Raw genomic sequence first — 14,524 nt, forward strand, 5'->3', positions numbered from 1 at the left:
ATCACATATTAAGATATGCAATCCAGAGGCATAAACTACAGAGAGGTTGAATGTTAAGCAGCCACCCTGATATGCCATGGTTTGAGGGATTCGAGAAGCCTTACTCATCAGAAAGGGCAGCATGGAGAAGTTTTCTAAGCCAGATTCAAGCAGTGCAAACGTTTACCAACTCTAAACCTGCTGATCGGTTTTTCTGTCCTTTCTACCACATTCATGTTGATTTAGGAAACAATGTCTGTTTGAACCCAGTGAACACCACTAAGCTTTTTCCTCCTCCTGGTGGCTTCAAAGGCAAAGGGAGACCTAAGTCAGGTGTTCTTGTATGAACTGCACATACCGCAGGGAGCAACAGGACCCCTGTGGCCAGAGGGAGCTGACAGGTGAGTGCAGAGTGATCAGCAGGCAGGTGAGAGATCCAGGTGGTAGGAGAGAAGACATATTCCCAGCTTATACATAATGGGGCTGCTGTGGTGACGCACAGAAAACAGACCTATTTTTGTAAGAGCGCCTCTATAGCCTTTTTATTAATCTTTCTTTAAAAAGAGATGAAACTTGTGCTTAGAGCCTGTATTCTTTGGCCTCTTTGGGAATAATTAATTGCTTCCTCTGTATAGGTAGAGTATAAATGTGAAGGTTTCCTGGAGAAAAACAGAGACACCGTCCATGACATGCTGGTTGAAATCCTGAGAGCAAGCAAGGTCTGTAAAGTCCTAGTGGTAACTGAAAGTATTATATAATTGACATGGATCTGGATGTACATAAGGAAAGAGTAAGGAGAGAGAGAGAGAGTGTGTGTGTGTGTGTGTGTAAACTCTCTGGACAGTGGTAACTTGTAGCTCACAGTTACAAAAAGATAACTACTATAAATCTACTACATGCAAAATCAGAAATCAAACATGCAGATGACAGGAAGGACAGCTAGTAGAACCATTAAAAAATCACAATTCCAACCAGACGTGGTGGCTTACACCTGTAATCCCAACACTTTGGGAGGCGGAGGTGGGTGGATTGCTTGAGGCCAGAAGTTTGAGACCAGCCTAGCCAAAAAGGCAAGACCCCATCTCTTCTAAAAATACAAAAAATGTTAGCAGGGAGTGGTGACATGCCTGTAGTCCCAGGTACTTGGGAGGCTGAGGTGGGGAAGACTGCTTGGCCCTGGGAGGTAGAGGCTGCAGTGAGCCATGATTGCACCACTGCACTCTAGCCTGGGCAACAGAGCAAGACCCTGTCTCAAAACAAAACAAAATATGAAATTCACTCTGAGAGAAGATAAGACATTTAAAGAAATAACTGATACAAAGCAGAAGGTAGTAAGTGCTTTTAAAGAGGTACAAATACAAGATGAAGACGGTTCAGAGAAGTTGGGATTCGTTCATTCATTGTGAAGGGGGTGGGGCTGGAAAATATTTTAAGAGATTCATGGGTAGGGTTTGGATTTGCAGGGATGAGAATGTGGAGTAGGAGGGAGGAGATTGCAGGTGGAGACACAGAGTGAGCCAGGCACGGAGGTGAGAATAGTAGATGTTTCCACTTTCTGACACTTAGAGTGATACCCACATACAGACATTCACACACTTTTCTTCTCTGTTCCCATTCCTGGGAAAGAAGCCATGGGCCATCCCTAGGGAAGACAGTCCTCTTGTGGAATTGAGATTTGGCTGTAGACGTTGGTGAGGTTGTTCACTGCCCACTAGTTTAGCTGGGTTGTTGTCACCATTTATGTGGCTTGTATGAGTGAGGACTGTGGACAGTTGCTTTTGGACATTGAGATCCTCTCTGTTCCTTCCAGTTTCATCTCTGTGCCAACTTTTTTCAAGAAAATCCAGCTTCTCCTTCTCCTTTTGGTTCAATGATTACAGTTAAATCTGCAAAGCAAGTCATCAAGCCAAACAGCAAGCATTTCCGGACCACAGTTGGGAGCAAGGTACTGAGAAGGTGTTTGAGAGTGAGGGTTCTAAAGGTAGGACCAGGCCCTGGGGAGCCAGGGCACTCAGAGGACCCACATTCCAGGCCTGGACATGGATGGATGCTGGGGCTCTTCCAGTGTAACATGCACTCCACTGCAAGAAGTTCATCGTCGTCATACTTCCACCTCCAAGGCAGCACGCACTGGAGCGAACCACACTTTTGCACAATAACATGGTTTATTCAGTTCTCTGCTGTCTGGGAGTATTAGTGTTTTGTCCAGAACGGTAGGACATGCTGATAAACCACAGTCATGGACTGAAACCTTTCATAAAAGGTGTTTATACGTGAGGTTAACTTTTCTTCCTATTGAGTAACTTAACAAGGTTGGGCTGTGTTTTACCGTGATATAAGCAGAAATTATTTCAGAGCCATGTTTGATCTCTAGCTTTGTTTCCTAGTTCCGCAGCTCTCTGTACTTGCTCATGGAGACCCTCAATGCGACAACGCCCCACTATGTTCGATGCATCAAGCCAAATGATGAGAAGTTACCCTTCGAGTAAGTGTTCTTATGCAACTCACAGTGAAGATGCGGGGAGGCAGTTGCTGCCATAAAGTTGGAGAATTTGCTTCCAGTTGTCTTGAGATTCACCCTGTGTCTGGGTTTTTTTAGTGATTTAGAACAATGCTGCCCTTTACATAAAATGTTAGCTCAGCCCCTCTGGTTAAACCCCCTCATCTCCAGGGCTCAGCAAAAGGGCTAGATTTGAAAGAATCTTCTACAACTAAAGTTTTTGCAACTGAGCCAGAACCTGTTACTTGATTAAAAGAAGAATGAGTATGTGTGTTTGTAGAAGATCGTGGAAGGTCGGAAGATTTGTCCCCACACGTGATGGCATGAGGCATTAGGCTTGTTCTCTGGGACCCCATGGAGGAGACCCAATGCCTGTGAATATAAGGTGTAACGAGTCCCTTGTAGCTTACTAGAGCTGAAAGAGGTGCCTAAAGGGGGATGAGCTGTCTACGGAGGTGGTGAGTGTGTCCGTGGGTCACCAGATGGGTGAGACCTAAGCTGCAGAGCCACCTGTTGGGTGTTTTGTAGAGGAAATTCAAGCATCAGTGGGTGCTTGGGCCAGGCGAGCTAGCACATTTCTTTCCACTTGGTTGTTTGAAGCTCAACTCAAAGGCCGGTTCCCTCAAGGCCTTCTCCCTGCCACCTCCATCAGAGTCAGCTGCTCCTTTATATCCCACTGCACCTTTCTGGACTGTTTTGCAGAGGTGCTATTGTTCTTGGTCATGCAATAGAAACGTACTAAGTATCTGCTGGGTACCTGGCACAGGGTCACAGTCTAGGCAGGTCTGCTGTGCCTGCTTATGGGCATGTTGAGCAGTTACGTTGGCTTAACACATGATAACATTGTCTTTTTTAAGATTTGACTCCAAAAGAATTGTTCAACAGCTGCGAGCCTGCGGTGTTTTAGAAACGATTCGCATTAGTGCACAGAGCTACCCTTCCAGGTATGTTGTCCATCCTTGTTTTGAGGGGAAAAGTAGCCAACTTCAGAGCTATGCTGAGAACCAAGGACATGGCTGCCATGATTTTTGTCAAACACTTTTGGCTTCTGTCAAGTGCCCCCAAGATTTTCCCACTGCCCTGTGGAAGTCCAGAAGAGGCTGAGAAATAGGCTTTGTGGGGGATGGAGGCCACCACCACCTCCTCACCCCATCACTGCATCTCGGCTGCTGGTGGCAACCCCGCTGCCTCCCCGGTGTGCTGGGGAAGACGCTGACTGGGAGAAGGAGCACGACTGCTGGGGCAGACAGTTGTGCTCAGGGTGGTCTTGGTAGTGTCCCAGGCAGGCAGGGTATCAAAGATCAGTGCCTTTATCCTCAGGACAGATTCCACCACCCCCGCCCTGTGACAACAGTGGCAGGTAAGGCAGTGGCATCCCCAGACACAACGCGCTTCCTCTGACACGCCTGGCTTTGATCCCCTTTGATTTTCCAGGTGGACATACATCGAGTTCTACAGTCGCTACGGCATTCTCATGACCAAGCAAGAGCTTTCGTTCAGCGATAAAAAGGAGGTGTGCAAGGCAGTTTTACACAGACTCATTCAGGTCAGTTTCCCCACCTCCTGCGATCGTGGTCTCCTTCCTGGAAGCACGTCTCCCAAACATGCTGTTTTATCTTTGTCTCGGACGCTCAGGACTGTAATCATGAACACCTGAGAGGAGAGAAAATGTGCCCGGAGCATCTGTCTGCTGAGGAGACCGCAGCAGAGCGTTCAGTGGGCCATGAGTCCCTGTTAGGGACGCACATCCGAACCCTGGCCTCCCCAGTGTCCTTGTGTCCTGCTTTGCTCTCCCACGATCTAACCCAGTCCTCTGTGGACCAGGCTTATAGGATATGGTCAGCTGGGGTTGTCGCCAGGCCACGTGGGCTCCAGGCATGGTACCCAGTGTGGATTGACATCATTGCTGCAGTGATGAGTTGTGATGGGAAGGAGATGGGAAGTTACAAGGTCCAGCAAAAGGGATGGTGAAGAGAACCCAAAATGAAGACAGAAAACCAAACTTCCCCGGTTTCTTCTACTCTGATGTAGAGACCACGAGTGAACGGCTGAGGTTCTCCAGCAGCCCAGCTGAGAATCGCCACAAATGACACCCCCCTTCTCACCACAGATGGATTCCTCAGCCTAAGTCCCATTTCTCCCTCCAGGGTGACTTTAAACAAACAACTCAAAGTATACATTTCTAGATCATGATGTGAGTTTTTCTGCCTTAAATGTCAAAATCACAATATTTCTGGCACCTTTGAATCCCTAAAGGTCTTTTCCAAATACTGTACTATAGAAAATCGGAAAGATTTTAATTCTAGCTATATCATTTTTCTCTTCCAGGATTCTAATCAGTACCAGTTTGGTAAAACCAAAATTTTCTTCAGAGCAGGACAAGTGGCTTATTTAGAGAAACTTCGATTGGATAAACTGAGGCAGAGTTGTGTTGTGATACAAAAGCACATTCGTGGCTGGCTCCACAGGAAAAAATTCCTCCGGGAGAGACGAGCCGCCCTGATAATCCAGCAGTACTTCCGGGGTCAGCAAACTGTGAGGTGTGTTGGAATCAAGGAACACATGTGGAACTGTGGGGCTTTCTGTGCTGATTATCTCCAGGGGGAGGACCCATCAAGGACAAGGGACCCTTCTCTTGTGACCAGGGTGCAGATGTGCAGGGGTCCCCTTGGTGGCCATGAGCACTGGGGCAGTAGTGCTGGCCCTGCCTGGCATCTGTGTGGTGAGCCGACACCCAGGGCCCTGCAGGGAGGAAGCCCTGGTGAGAGTGTTACTAAGGAGAGTCAGGGTTCTGGAAGCTCAGGGAGAGGCCCGGGGCCCCTTTCTTGTGGGAACTGAAAATGCCTAAGGCCAGCAAGGCCCAAGTGAAGATCCAAAGGACAGATGTCAAGAATAGCCAGCGATCAGCCTGCCAGCAACAGGTGGGGTGCACCATGGCAGAGGGGGTCCCTGGCAAGGCGTGGCAGCAAACCAATCGCAGAACCCCTGAGCAGGAAGACCACAGCAGCCCCAGCCAAGCCAAGGGCTGAGGGGAGGGCGATCCACCAGCTGTACTGATCCCACCTGCCTTGAGGGGTCCTGAGAGTCCACATGACTCTGCCAGCCCACTGAAGGACCACGGTCGTTTCGGGACTTCCAGGGCTTTGGCGTACCTGCTGGAAAGCACGAGACCAGGGTGCCCCTAGATAAACTCTGTGTTTCTCTCTGCCTGCCCTGCCCCTACTTGGGATGCTGTGAGGATGCTTGAGAAGGCCGGTGTTTAGGGTCAGGCTGCATCTGCAAGCCTGACTTCTTCCTGAGCTGGAGGAGACCAGTGGCAGCCTCTGGCCTTCTCTGCATGACCAGCGTGGTGTGGCGTGGACACACGGCTGGGCTGGCTCGCCCTCCTGTGCTTCTGGGCCCAGTTGATAACAGCAGTCTCTGGGGAAGGAAACCACAGTTATCTTCCCTGCCAAGGCTATGCTCCCTTCCTATTTGGGGCTCACCAGGGCCTGATCATCCTGCCCTGCTGGCCTCTTGCCTGTCCCATTCATTCCGTCCCACTCCTGCCCCCAGTTTAGCTCACAGCATCACCTGCCTTGTACTCTGACGGCACCGTGCTCCACCTCCCACTTCCTTCCCATCTTCCTACATCAGAGCCTGGTTGAGCCACTGGCCTGCACCTGCCTTTAAGGCCCCTGTTTCCTACAGAATAGCATTCAGTCTCTGACGTGATATTCAAAGCCCTCCATAGCCTGGATGCATTCATAAGAATGGAAGCTCCATGAGGGCAGGGGCCACACTTGTCTGGTCATCCATACCTGGACCTAGCATGGTGGCTGTCATAGAAGGTGTTCAACAAATATGTTTTTTAAATAACAAATGGTGCCCATCTGTTTTTCTAACCTCATTGACGTCTAATTTTCTTCATCCATCTTATTATAGTGATTCCAAACTCCTTTTCTGAATATTTCAGGCACTGCAGAGCCTCCATGCCTTTACTCATGCTGGTCCCTCATCCTGAAAGCCTTTTCCAGCCTTCACTGTGTACAGACATCCTACTCCATCATGGGCTGGTTCACGTATTAGCTTTCCCCAAGCAGAATAACTGTTTTTTCCCCTCTCACTTACAGATCTCGTTAGTTGGCATTTTATTTTTCTTTTTTCTTGGCCATTTATTAGTCTTTCTGTACGTGAGGTTGTAAATTCTAAAGGCAAGAACATTATCTTCACCTCTAATCATTTAGACAGGGGCAACAAACTTTTTCTGGAAAGGACCAGATGATCACTATTGAAGGCAGTGGGGTCTTGCAGTCTTTCCTGCTGCTGAGGCGTGAAAGCAGCCATGGGTGGTACGTAAATAGTAGATATGGCTGTGTTTCAGTGAAGCTTGATAAGGACAGGTGGTAGCCATCGTTCGCCAGCCCTGATCTGGAGCCTCCAGCACGATGGCTCCCATGAATGAATGAGGACGTGAATGAGCAAGTGCAGCGCCAGTGCACGGTCTCGTCGTGGTCTCTGTGGGTACCTGAGTGGAGGCGAATTGATTGGCCTGAATGGGAAGCGTGTGGAAGTTCCCATGTGGTTCTTCAAGGAAAGGGAACTGGGGACTGGCCTCAAGTAGTCATTAGAATAAAAAAACCGCTCACAGAGTTTAATATGGAGAGGTGCAAAATATTTGAACCTTCCTTACTAAACACATGCTAGCCAAGCTTGCAGCTGTGTGATGGAAGCTGATGCTCTGTGGATAACAGACTCACTCTTCATCCTTGTTAACCAAGGAAAGCTATTACTGCAGTGGCCTTAAAAGAAGCCTGGGCAGCCATAATCATTCAGAAGCACTGCCGCGGGTATCTTGTTCGCAATCTGTATCAGCTGATTCGCGTGGCCAGCATCACCATCCAGGCCTACACCCGAGGATTCCTGGCAAGGAGGAGGTATCGAAAGGTAAGGCCAACCTCTCTCTAGAGGAGGGGAGGGTGTATGGACCTTCCTTACTGAGAACAAAACGGGGGCCAGGGAAAGACTCCACTATGGGCAACCTCACTTTGTACAAAGTGTCAGCCAAGCCAGAGAGGAGATTCTTCCAGGTGCTGTGGCTCAGGCCTGTAGTCCCAACTGGACATCAGGGAGCTGAAATGGGAGGATTCCTTGAGCCCAGGAGTTCGAGGCTGCAGTGAGCTATGATCATGCCAGTATACTCCAGCCTGCGTGGGCAACAGAGGGAGACCCGGTCTCTCTCTCATGCACACACACACGCGCACACACACACACACACCAGTTGCACTGTTGGTTTCTCTTTCTCCCAATTGGCCCCAAAGAGACCACACCAAAGGAAAGTACATTTTAAGCCAATAATGTGCACGTAACAGACCTTACCTAAAGCAGAGACTGGGTGGGGAAAGACACTTTAAAAGATCAGCACACTGGCCGGGCGCGGTGGCTCACGCCTGTAACTCCAGCACTTTGGGAGGCCGAGGCGGGCGGATCACAAGGTCAGGAGATCGAGATCATCCTGGCTAACACGGTGAAACCCCATCTCTACTAAAAATACAAAAAATTAGCCAGGCGTGGTGGCGGGCACCTGTAGTCCCAGCTACTCAGGAGGCTGAGGCAGGAGAATGGCGGGAACCCGGGAGGCGGAGCTTGCAGTGAACTGAGATCCGGCCACTGCACTCCAGCCTGGGCAACAGAGCGAGACTCCATCTCAAAAAAAAAGAAAAAAAATTCAGCACACTGCCACCCCACAGACTGTAGAGAGCTCTCACAGCCTGATGAGATGGCCAGGGTACCCAACTCCAAAGAAACAAATTCAAAGTAATATAAAATTGAACAAGTTTTCCACATACGCTATTCAAGATTTCTCCAGCACTAATACAAAGCACAATGAGATGGCTCTTTTAGAAGCAGCAGCTTTAGACCCAGAAAAGGGTGATGAGATGAGTTTCATATGGCAAAAACATAATTTTCTTTCTTTCAAGGAGGCAGGTGAGCAGTAAGTGTTCACTTCAATGTAAGGGGTGCATGATCCATCGTGTGAGTGGATGGGAAAGGGGTTGAGATAGGACAAAAGTTTGGTTTCAGAGATTTCACAGTCTTAATTTGGTCACTTCTGATGAAAAAATAAAGTTGTCCAAAGACACTTTAAAGCTGAAAACCTGAACAGTATATTTTGGGGGTTTCTTTCTGGCTAACTCCTGGAATCACCTTTTTTAAAAGAGAAAAAGTATTTATTTTTGAGACAAGTCTCACTCTATTGCTCAGGCTGGAGTGCAGTGGCACAATCATGGCTCACTGCAGCCTCAGCCTCCCAGGCTCAAGCAATCCTCCCATCTCGGCCTCCTGAGTAGCTGGGACCACAGGCGTGACCACCATGCCCAGCTAATTTTTCTTTCTTTTTTTTTTTTGGTAGAGAATGAGTCTCTTTGTGTTGCCAAGGCTGGTCTTGAGCTCCTGGGCTAAAGGGATCCTCATGCCTCAGCCTCCTGAGTAGCTAGGACTACAGGTACATGCCACTACACCTGGCTAATTTTTAAAATTTTTTTGCAGAGATAAGGTATTGCTATGTTGCCTAGGCTGGTCTTGAACTCCTGGCCTCAAGTGATCTTCCCTCCTGGGCCTCCCAAAGCACTGGGATTACAGGTGTGAGCCATAAACCCGGCCCTAATGCAACTGTTTTGATGCTGAATATGACAAGTATCTTTTTGAAATAACTAGTCTCTCTAAAAAATAAAAAAGAAAAAGAAAAGAAAAAAAGAAAGTTATGGCAGAGACCAATTTCTCGGGACACGGATTTCTCATACCTTTTTTTTTTTTTTTTACCAACAATAGTAAGACTGTTTTAGAGAAGCAGTTGGGGTCCAGTTTATATTTCACAAAACCTTGTTTTAAAGATGCTGGAGGAACACAAGGCTGTGATCCTGCAGAAATACGCACGGGCGTGGCTGGCCAGACGCAGATTCCAGAGTATCCGACGATTCGTGCTCAATATTCAGCTTACTTACAGGGTCCAGCATTTGCAGAAAAAGCTGGAAGATCAGGTAGGTGCTCCTAGTGCATCTTTTACATTTACTTTTTCTTACATGGCTGTAGTTTGTTCTGGAGCAGTTCCTTAGCTGTGCCATTAAAATGTATGCCCATGTTAGGAGGTTCAGTTTACGTGGACCACCTGAGCTAGGAAACAGACATACACTGTAAAGGGTTGCTGCCTGTGGTGGTGTAGGTTATATACTGCACAAGTATGCCTACCTCAGACGGCAGGTGGGGCTGAGTCCAGCCTGGCTCCACTTGCCAAGGCAGGTATCCCTATGCGAAGCTGTGTTGCCTTGAGGCAAGGGTAGCTCCTCATTTGCTCAGAGATGCTGTCTGCATGCCAAGCGTGCTGCCTTGGGATGACATCAGCTCAGAGGAGCTGCCATTTCTCATTTCCCACAGGTGCCTTAGGGTCTAGCTGCAGCCCTGCCTAGTTTGGGAAGACTCCCCATACCATTCCCACTGGTATGAAAAGAAACATCCAAGGCCAGGCGTGTTGGCTCACGCCTGTAATCCCAGCACTTTGGGAGGCCATGGAGGGGTGGATCACCTGAGGTCAGGACTTTGAGACCAGCCTGACCAACATTGTGAAATCCCATCTCTACTAAAAATGCAAAATTAGCTGGGCATGGTGATTCATGCCTGTAATCCCAGCTACTCGGGAGGCTGAGGCAGGAGAATCACTTGAACCCGGGAGGCAGAGGTTGCGGTGAGCCAAGATTGCGCCACTGCACTCCAGCCTGGGCAACAAGAGCAAAACTCCATCTCAAAAAAAACAAAAGAAACATGCAGCTGGGCACGGTGGCTCACGCCTGTAATCCCAGCACTTTGGGAGGCTAAGGCAGGTGGATCACGAGGTCAGGAGATCGAGACCATCCTGGCTAACACAGTGAAACCCTGGCTCTACTAAAAATACAAAAAATTAGCCGGGTGTTGTGGCGGGCACCTGTAGTCCCAGCTACTCAGGAGGCTGAGGCAGGAGAATGGCGTGAACCTGGGAGGTGGAGCTTGCAGTGAGCCGACATTGCACCACTGCACTCCAGCCTGGGCAACAGAGAATGAGACTCCATCTCAAAAAACAAAAAAGAAAAGAAAAGAGACATCCATATGCTATGGAACACACAGTGTCCAGATCCGTAAAACTCACTCCCAGGCGTGTCTCCACTAATCCTGAGGCTCTCCTAAGGATTTAAACTTAGGGCTTTAAACTTAACCCTAAGCTGTACCACAGGGGTCCTGAACGAAAAGGTGAGTGGGTGAACAAATAGACTTGGCATCTGATGGGGTTTCCCTCAGTGTGCTGTTGTGTAACAGGCCTGCATGCTACACAGCTTGTGCAGAATAACACTTAAAAATAGCTGCGGCCGGCCAGGAGCAATGCCTGGTGGGAGTCCTGACGCTGCCTGAGCTCTGTCCTAGGTATGTTAGTTTGCTAGGACTGTCAGAGCAAAGTATCACTGACTGGGTGGCTTAAACAACAGATATTTACTGTCTTACAATTTTGGAGGCTGGAGGTCCCATATCAAGGTTTTGGCAGGGTTGGTTTCTTCTAAGTCCTCTCTCCTTAGCTTGTAGATGGCTGCCACTTCTGTCTGTCTTCACGTGATCTTCCCTCCATGCCTGTGTCTGTGTCTTAATCCCCTTTTCTTCTAAGGACGCCAATCATATTGGACTAGGGCTCACCCTGAGGGCTGGTTTTACCTTAATTCCCTCTCTAAAGACCCTGTCTTCAAAACAGCGATATTCCTAAGTTCAGGGGTTAGGACTTCAACAAATGAATTTTGGGGGGCACAGTTCAGCCTGTAACACTAAGGTTGTCCTGGTTCGCCAGAATTGGAAACTTCTCACATTAAAATAGCCACCAGTTTGGGAAGACATGGACCCAGCAAGATCTGCCATACTGTTTCACCACAGAGAAGATGCTAACAAATGTCAGTGCAGTGATAAGTGTGATCAGCGTAAAGCAACCTCTCAAATTTGGATGCCATGTCAAAGGCTATGAGAATTAAATGGAACAGCATCTTTGCTTGGATAAACCTCTAAACATCTGAATTTTCTTTTCTCTAGAACAAGGAAAACCATGGGCTGGTGGAGAAGCTGACCAGCCTGGCTGCTCTTCGAGCTGGGGATGTGGAAAAGATTCAGAAGCTGGAAGCAGAACTAGAAAGAGCAGCCGCCCACAGGCGAAATTACGAGGAGAAGGGGAAGAGATACAGGGATGCTGTGGAAGAGGTCAGCTGCGGGCATGTGAGACAGGATGGAAATACGTGGACTCTCTGTGGAAAAGATGAGCGCTGCAGGCTTTTCCTATGAAGTGGATTTCTGCAGAGCAAATCAGATTTTGCTATCAACTTCCATTACCAAAGGGAGCCTACCTTTTAGGAAGAGCGAGATCAGAGGATTAGAGTCTAGGGGAAGGGAGGAGGTTAATAATGAGAGAAATGCAACATAGGTTTTCTCTTTCGAGTTTTGCAAAGTGATGATAGGCCCAAAGAGCCCTGGCTGGCTGCTTCCCTTTCTTCCAGGATGACCTTGGTCTCCTCTCACTTGTCCTTAAGGTCTATGCCCTGGAAACATCTTCCCCTGAACAGCGATGCGAAGCTAGAGTAGGGTTTTCATCTCTGGTGTAGTGAAAACAGCAGTCAGCGTAAAAGCCAGATGCCCTAGATTCACATCTTGCCTTTGGCTGGGCAGCCTTGGGTAATTCCCTTACCCTCTCTGAATTTTAGTTTCCTCATACAAAAAAATGAGAATAACAAAAAAGGACTGACAGAATTGTTATGAGAATAAAATCATCAGATGAAATACTTTAGCCAAATGCCTACCATAAGGAATTTTAGTTTCCTCCTATATAAAATGAGAATAACAAGAGATTGACAGAATTTTGTGAGAATAAAATGGTCAGATGAAATAAGTTAGCCAAATGCCTATGGTGAGTCCCTGCAAAAGTGTGAGCTAGTGTGTTCCAAGAAGGTGATCTTTATTACCATCCACTCTGCTGCAGTTTGGGTTTTTTTTTTTTTTTTTTTTTTAAGACGGAGTCTCGCTCTGTTACCCAGGCTGGAGTGCAGTGTAGTGGCACGATTGCGGCCCACTGCAACCTCCGCCTCCCGGGTTCAAGCAATTCTCCTTCCTCAGCCTCCCAAGGAGTAGCTGGGATTACAGGCACACACCACAACACCTGGCTAATTTTTTGTATTTTTAATAGAGGTGGGGTTTCACCATGTTGGCCAGGCTGGTCTCGAACTCCTGACCTCCAGTGATCCACCCCCGCTTGACCTCCCAAAGTGCAGGGATTACAGGCTTGAGCCACTGCACCCGGCCTCTGCTGCATTTTCAAAGTCCTAGCACCCAGGGTTGGTGGATTGGAGGCCCAGAAGACATCTCTTTGCCCTCCCCATGCCCTGGTGCTGGGTGCACCAACACTGCTGCCGTGGGCATCGCCAGCTGCCAGTCACCATCAGTCAGCACCACGGGCCTGCTGCCAGCCCAGCAGACACCTTACCAGGAGAAGCCGAAATGATAGGAATTCTGCTGCGCTCACACATCCTTCCTGAGTCATAACAGTTGCAAAGTGTGAATCCCTTTACGCCATCAGCTGCGTAAGCGTAGCATATTTGATATATAAAGTCCCCTGGCTATTGAGAAGCTCAGTAAAAGGAAGAGGTATGTCCCTGACATTGAGGAGGTCTTGGATGTGTCCTTTCTCCTTGTTTCAGCCCTTGCTGGCCAGGTCGGGAATAGTGTCACCTTTGAAGTCATGTTGAGCCCTTGCATGTGAAACTAATGGCAGCGTCCTACAGTGGGCTGGTGCTAGCTGTTATCTATGGACAGGAGCTGAGAAAAAATAAACTAATTTAAGAATATACATCTTTTTGCCAAGAAAGGCAATGGTGACAGCTTGAAGTGAGGTTTTCAAAAAAGTTTGTTTTTCCCCCTTCCGTCTGCTAGAAGTTGGCAAAGCTTCAGAAGCATAATTCAGAACTGGAAACACAGAAAGACCAAATACAGCTGAAGCTCCAAGAGAAGACTGAAGAGTTGAAAGGTAAAGCTCAGGGGGCACAAATCCAGACAGTCACTGATGTAGTCACTCAGTAAACAATACTGGGGTGACCAGTTTTAGAACCAGGGGTCTCTGGTGTACACTTAGTTTAGTGAAACAATTTTTGCTCACAAGGAATAGCCATATTTAAGTCGTGGTAACTTTGCCCTACAGATTCGTCTGTTCTATTTCCGTCTTTTGTCAGACAGCACAGCAATTCCTCTCTGTGCCTGAGAACTTCCTGGGCCCTTTGCAAAGTGCAGATGGTCGGACCATGAGCCCAGAGCTTTTGCATCAGGAAATGAGTGTGTGTCTGTGTCTGCACATGGGTGTGTAGTGGTGTCAGAGGTGGTTCAGACGTCTAATTTTAGAAAACTTTTATGGTAATCCTGATGTGCAGTCAGAGTAATGCTGCGGTCATGTTTGGTGCTCACCAAAGATTTGCAGAAAAAATTCAGATCTGTCAGAGTTATTTAGCCTAAGTAATATCCATGTCCTCTGCTACTGTCCTGCCCTGAGTGAAGGGCAGACCCTGGAACCAGTAGGTCACTTCCTTTAGGGGTGTGGAACAGCTATGCTTAGCCTAGCTCTATACATTTGAGCTTTTTAGCTCAAATTCAACTTGACAATACTTACTTGCTGTATCCCAGAAAAGGCAACAGGCAACAGAGCCTGGCGGTCCCTGACCAGATAGTTGAAATCACCACCGTCAGTGATCTTGCCTAGGGATCTCTTCCTTGAGCTCCAACGTGAGGGCAGCAGGAGCACGAGGGTTCAGGCCTGGGGATTCTACACACACCTCCGGCCCAGCAGATGGTGGATACGATGGGACCCAGAGGAGCGCAGAGCCCTGGGAGTTCAGAGAGTGGGAGGAGCGAATGTTGGTGAAGAGGGAGTAAACAACCTGACGCCAGGGCACTGGGGCAGGAAAGGCTGTGCCCTCCTGTTCCAGGTAGTGTGTGCCCTCCACCCCATCTCTGTAGGGCTGATGA

At 48.3% G+C, this 14,524-nt stretch overlaps 1 protein-coding gene across 1 annotated transcript in view; it reads left to right on the top strand.

Moving 5' to 3' along the window:
* The window catches only part of MYO5C (myosin VC), a 106,788-nt gene that overhangs the window by 45,815 nt on the left and 46,449 nt on the right, over nt 1-14,524 (top strand). Inside the window, exons 14-23 of the mRNA XM_033190095.1 lie at nt 615-698; nt 1,790-1,924; nt 2,367-2,464; nt 3,337-3,423; nt 3,914-4,025; nt 4,808-5,019; nt 7,240-7,405; nt 9,352-9,498; nt 11,558-11,722; nt 13,442-13,535. Of these exons, the coding sequence (XP_033045986.1) occupies nt 615-698; nt 1,790-1,924; nt 2,367-2,464; nt 3,337-3,423; nt 3,914-4,025; nt 4,808-5,019; nt 7,240-7,405; nt 9,352-9,498; nt 11,558-11,722; nt 13,442-13,535 (1,300 nt within the window). The remainder of the gene's footprint in view (nt 1-614; nt 699-1,789; nt 1,925-2,366; nt 2,465-3,336; nt 3,424-3,913; nt 4,026-4,807; nt 5,020-7,239; nt 7,406-9,351; nt 9,499-11,557; nt 11,723-13,441; nt 13,536-14,524) is intronic.

Source organism: Trachypithecus francoisi, unplaced genomic scaffold, assembly GCF_009764315.1.
Source record: "Trachypithecus francoisi isolate TF-2019V2 unplaced genomic scaffold, Tfra_2.0 Lachesis_group3, whole genome shotgun sequence".
NCBI lineage: Eukaryota > Metazoa > Chordata > Mammalia > Primates > Cercopithecidae > Trachypithecus > Trachypithecus francoisi.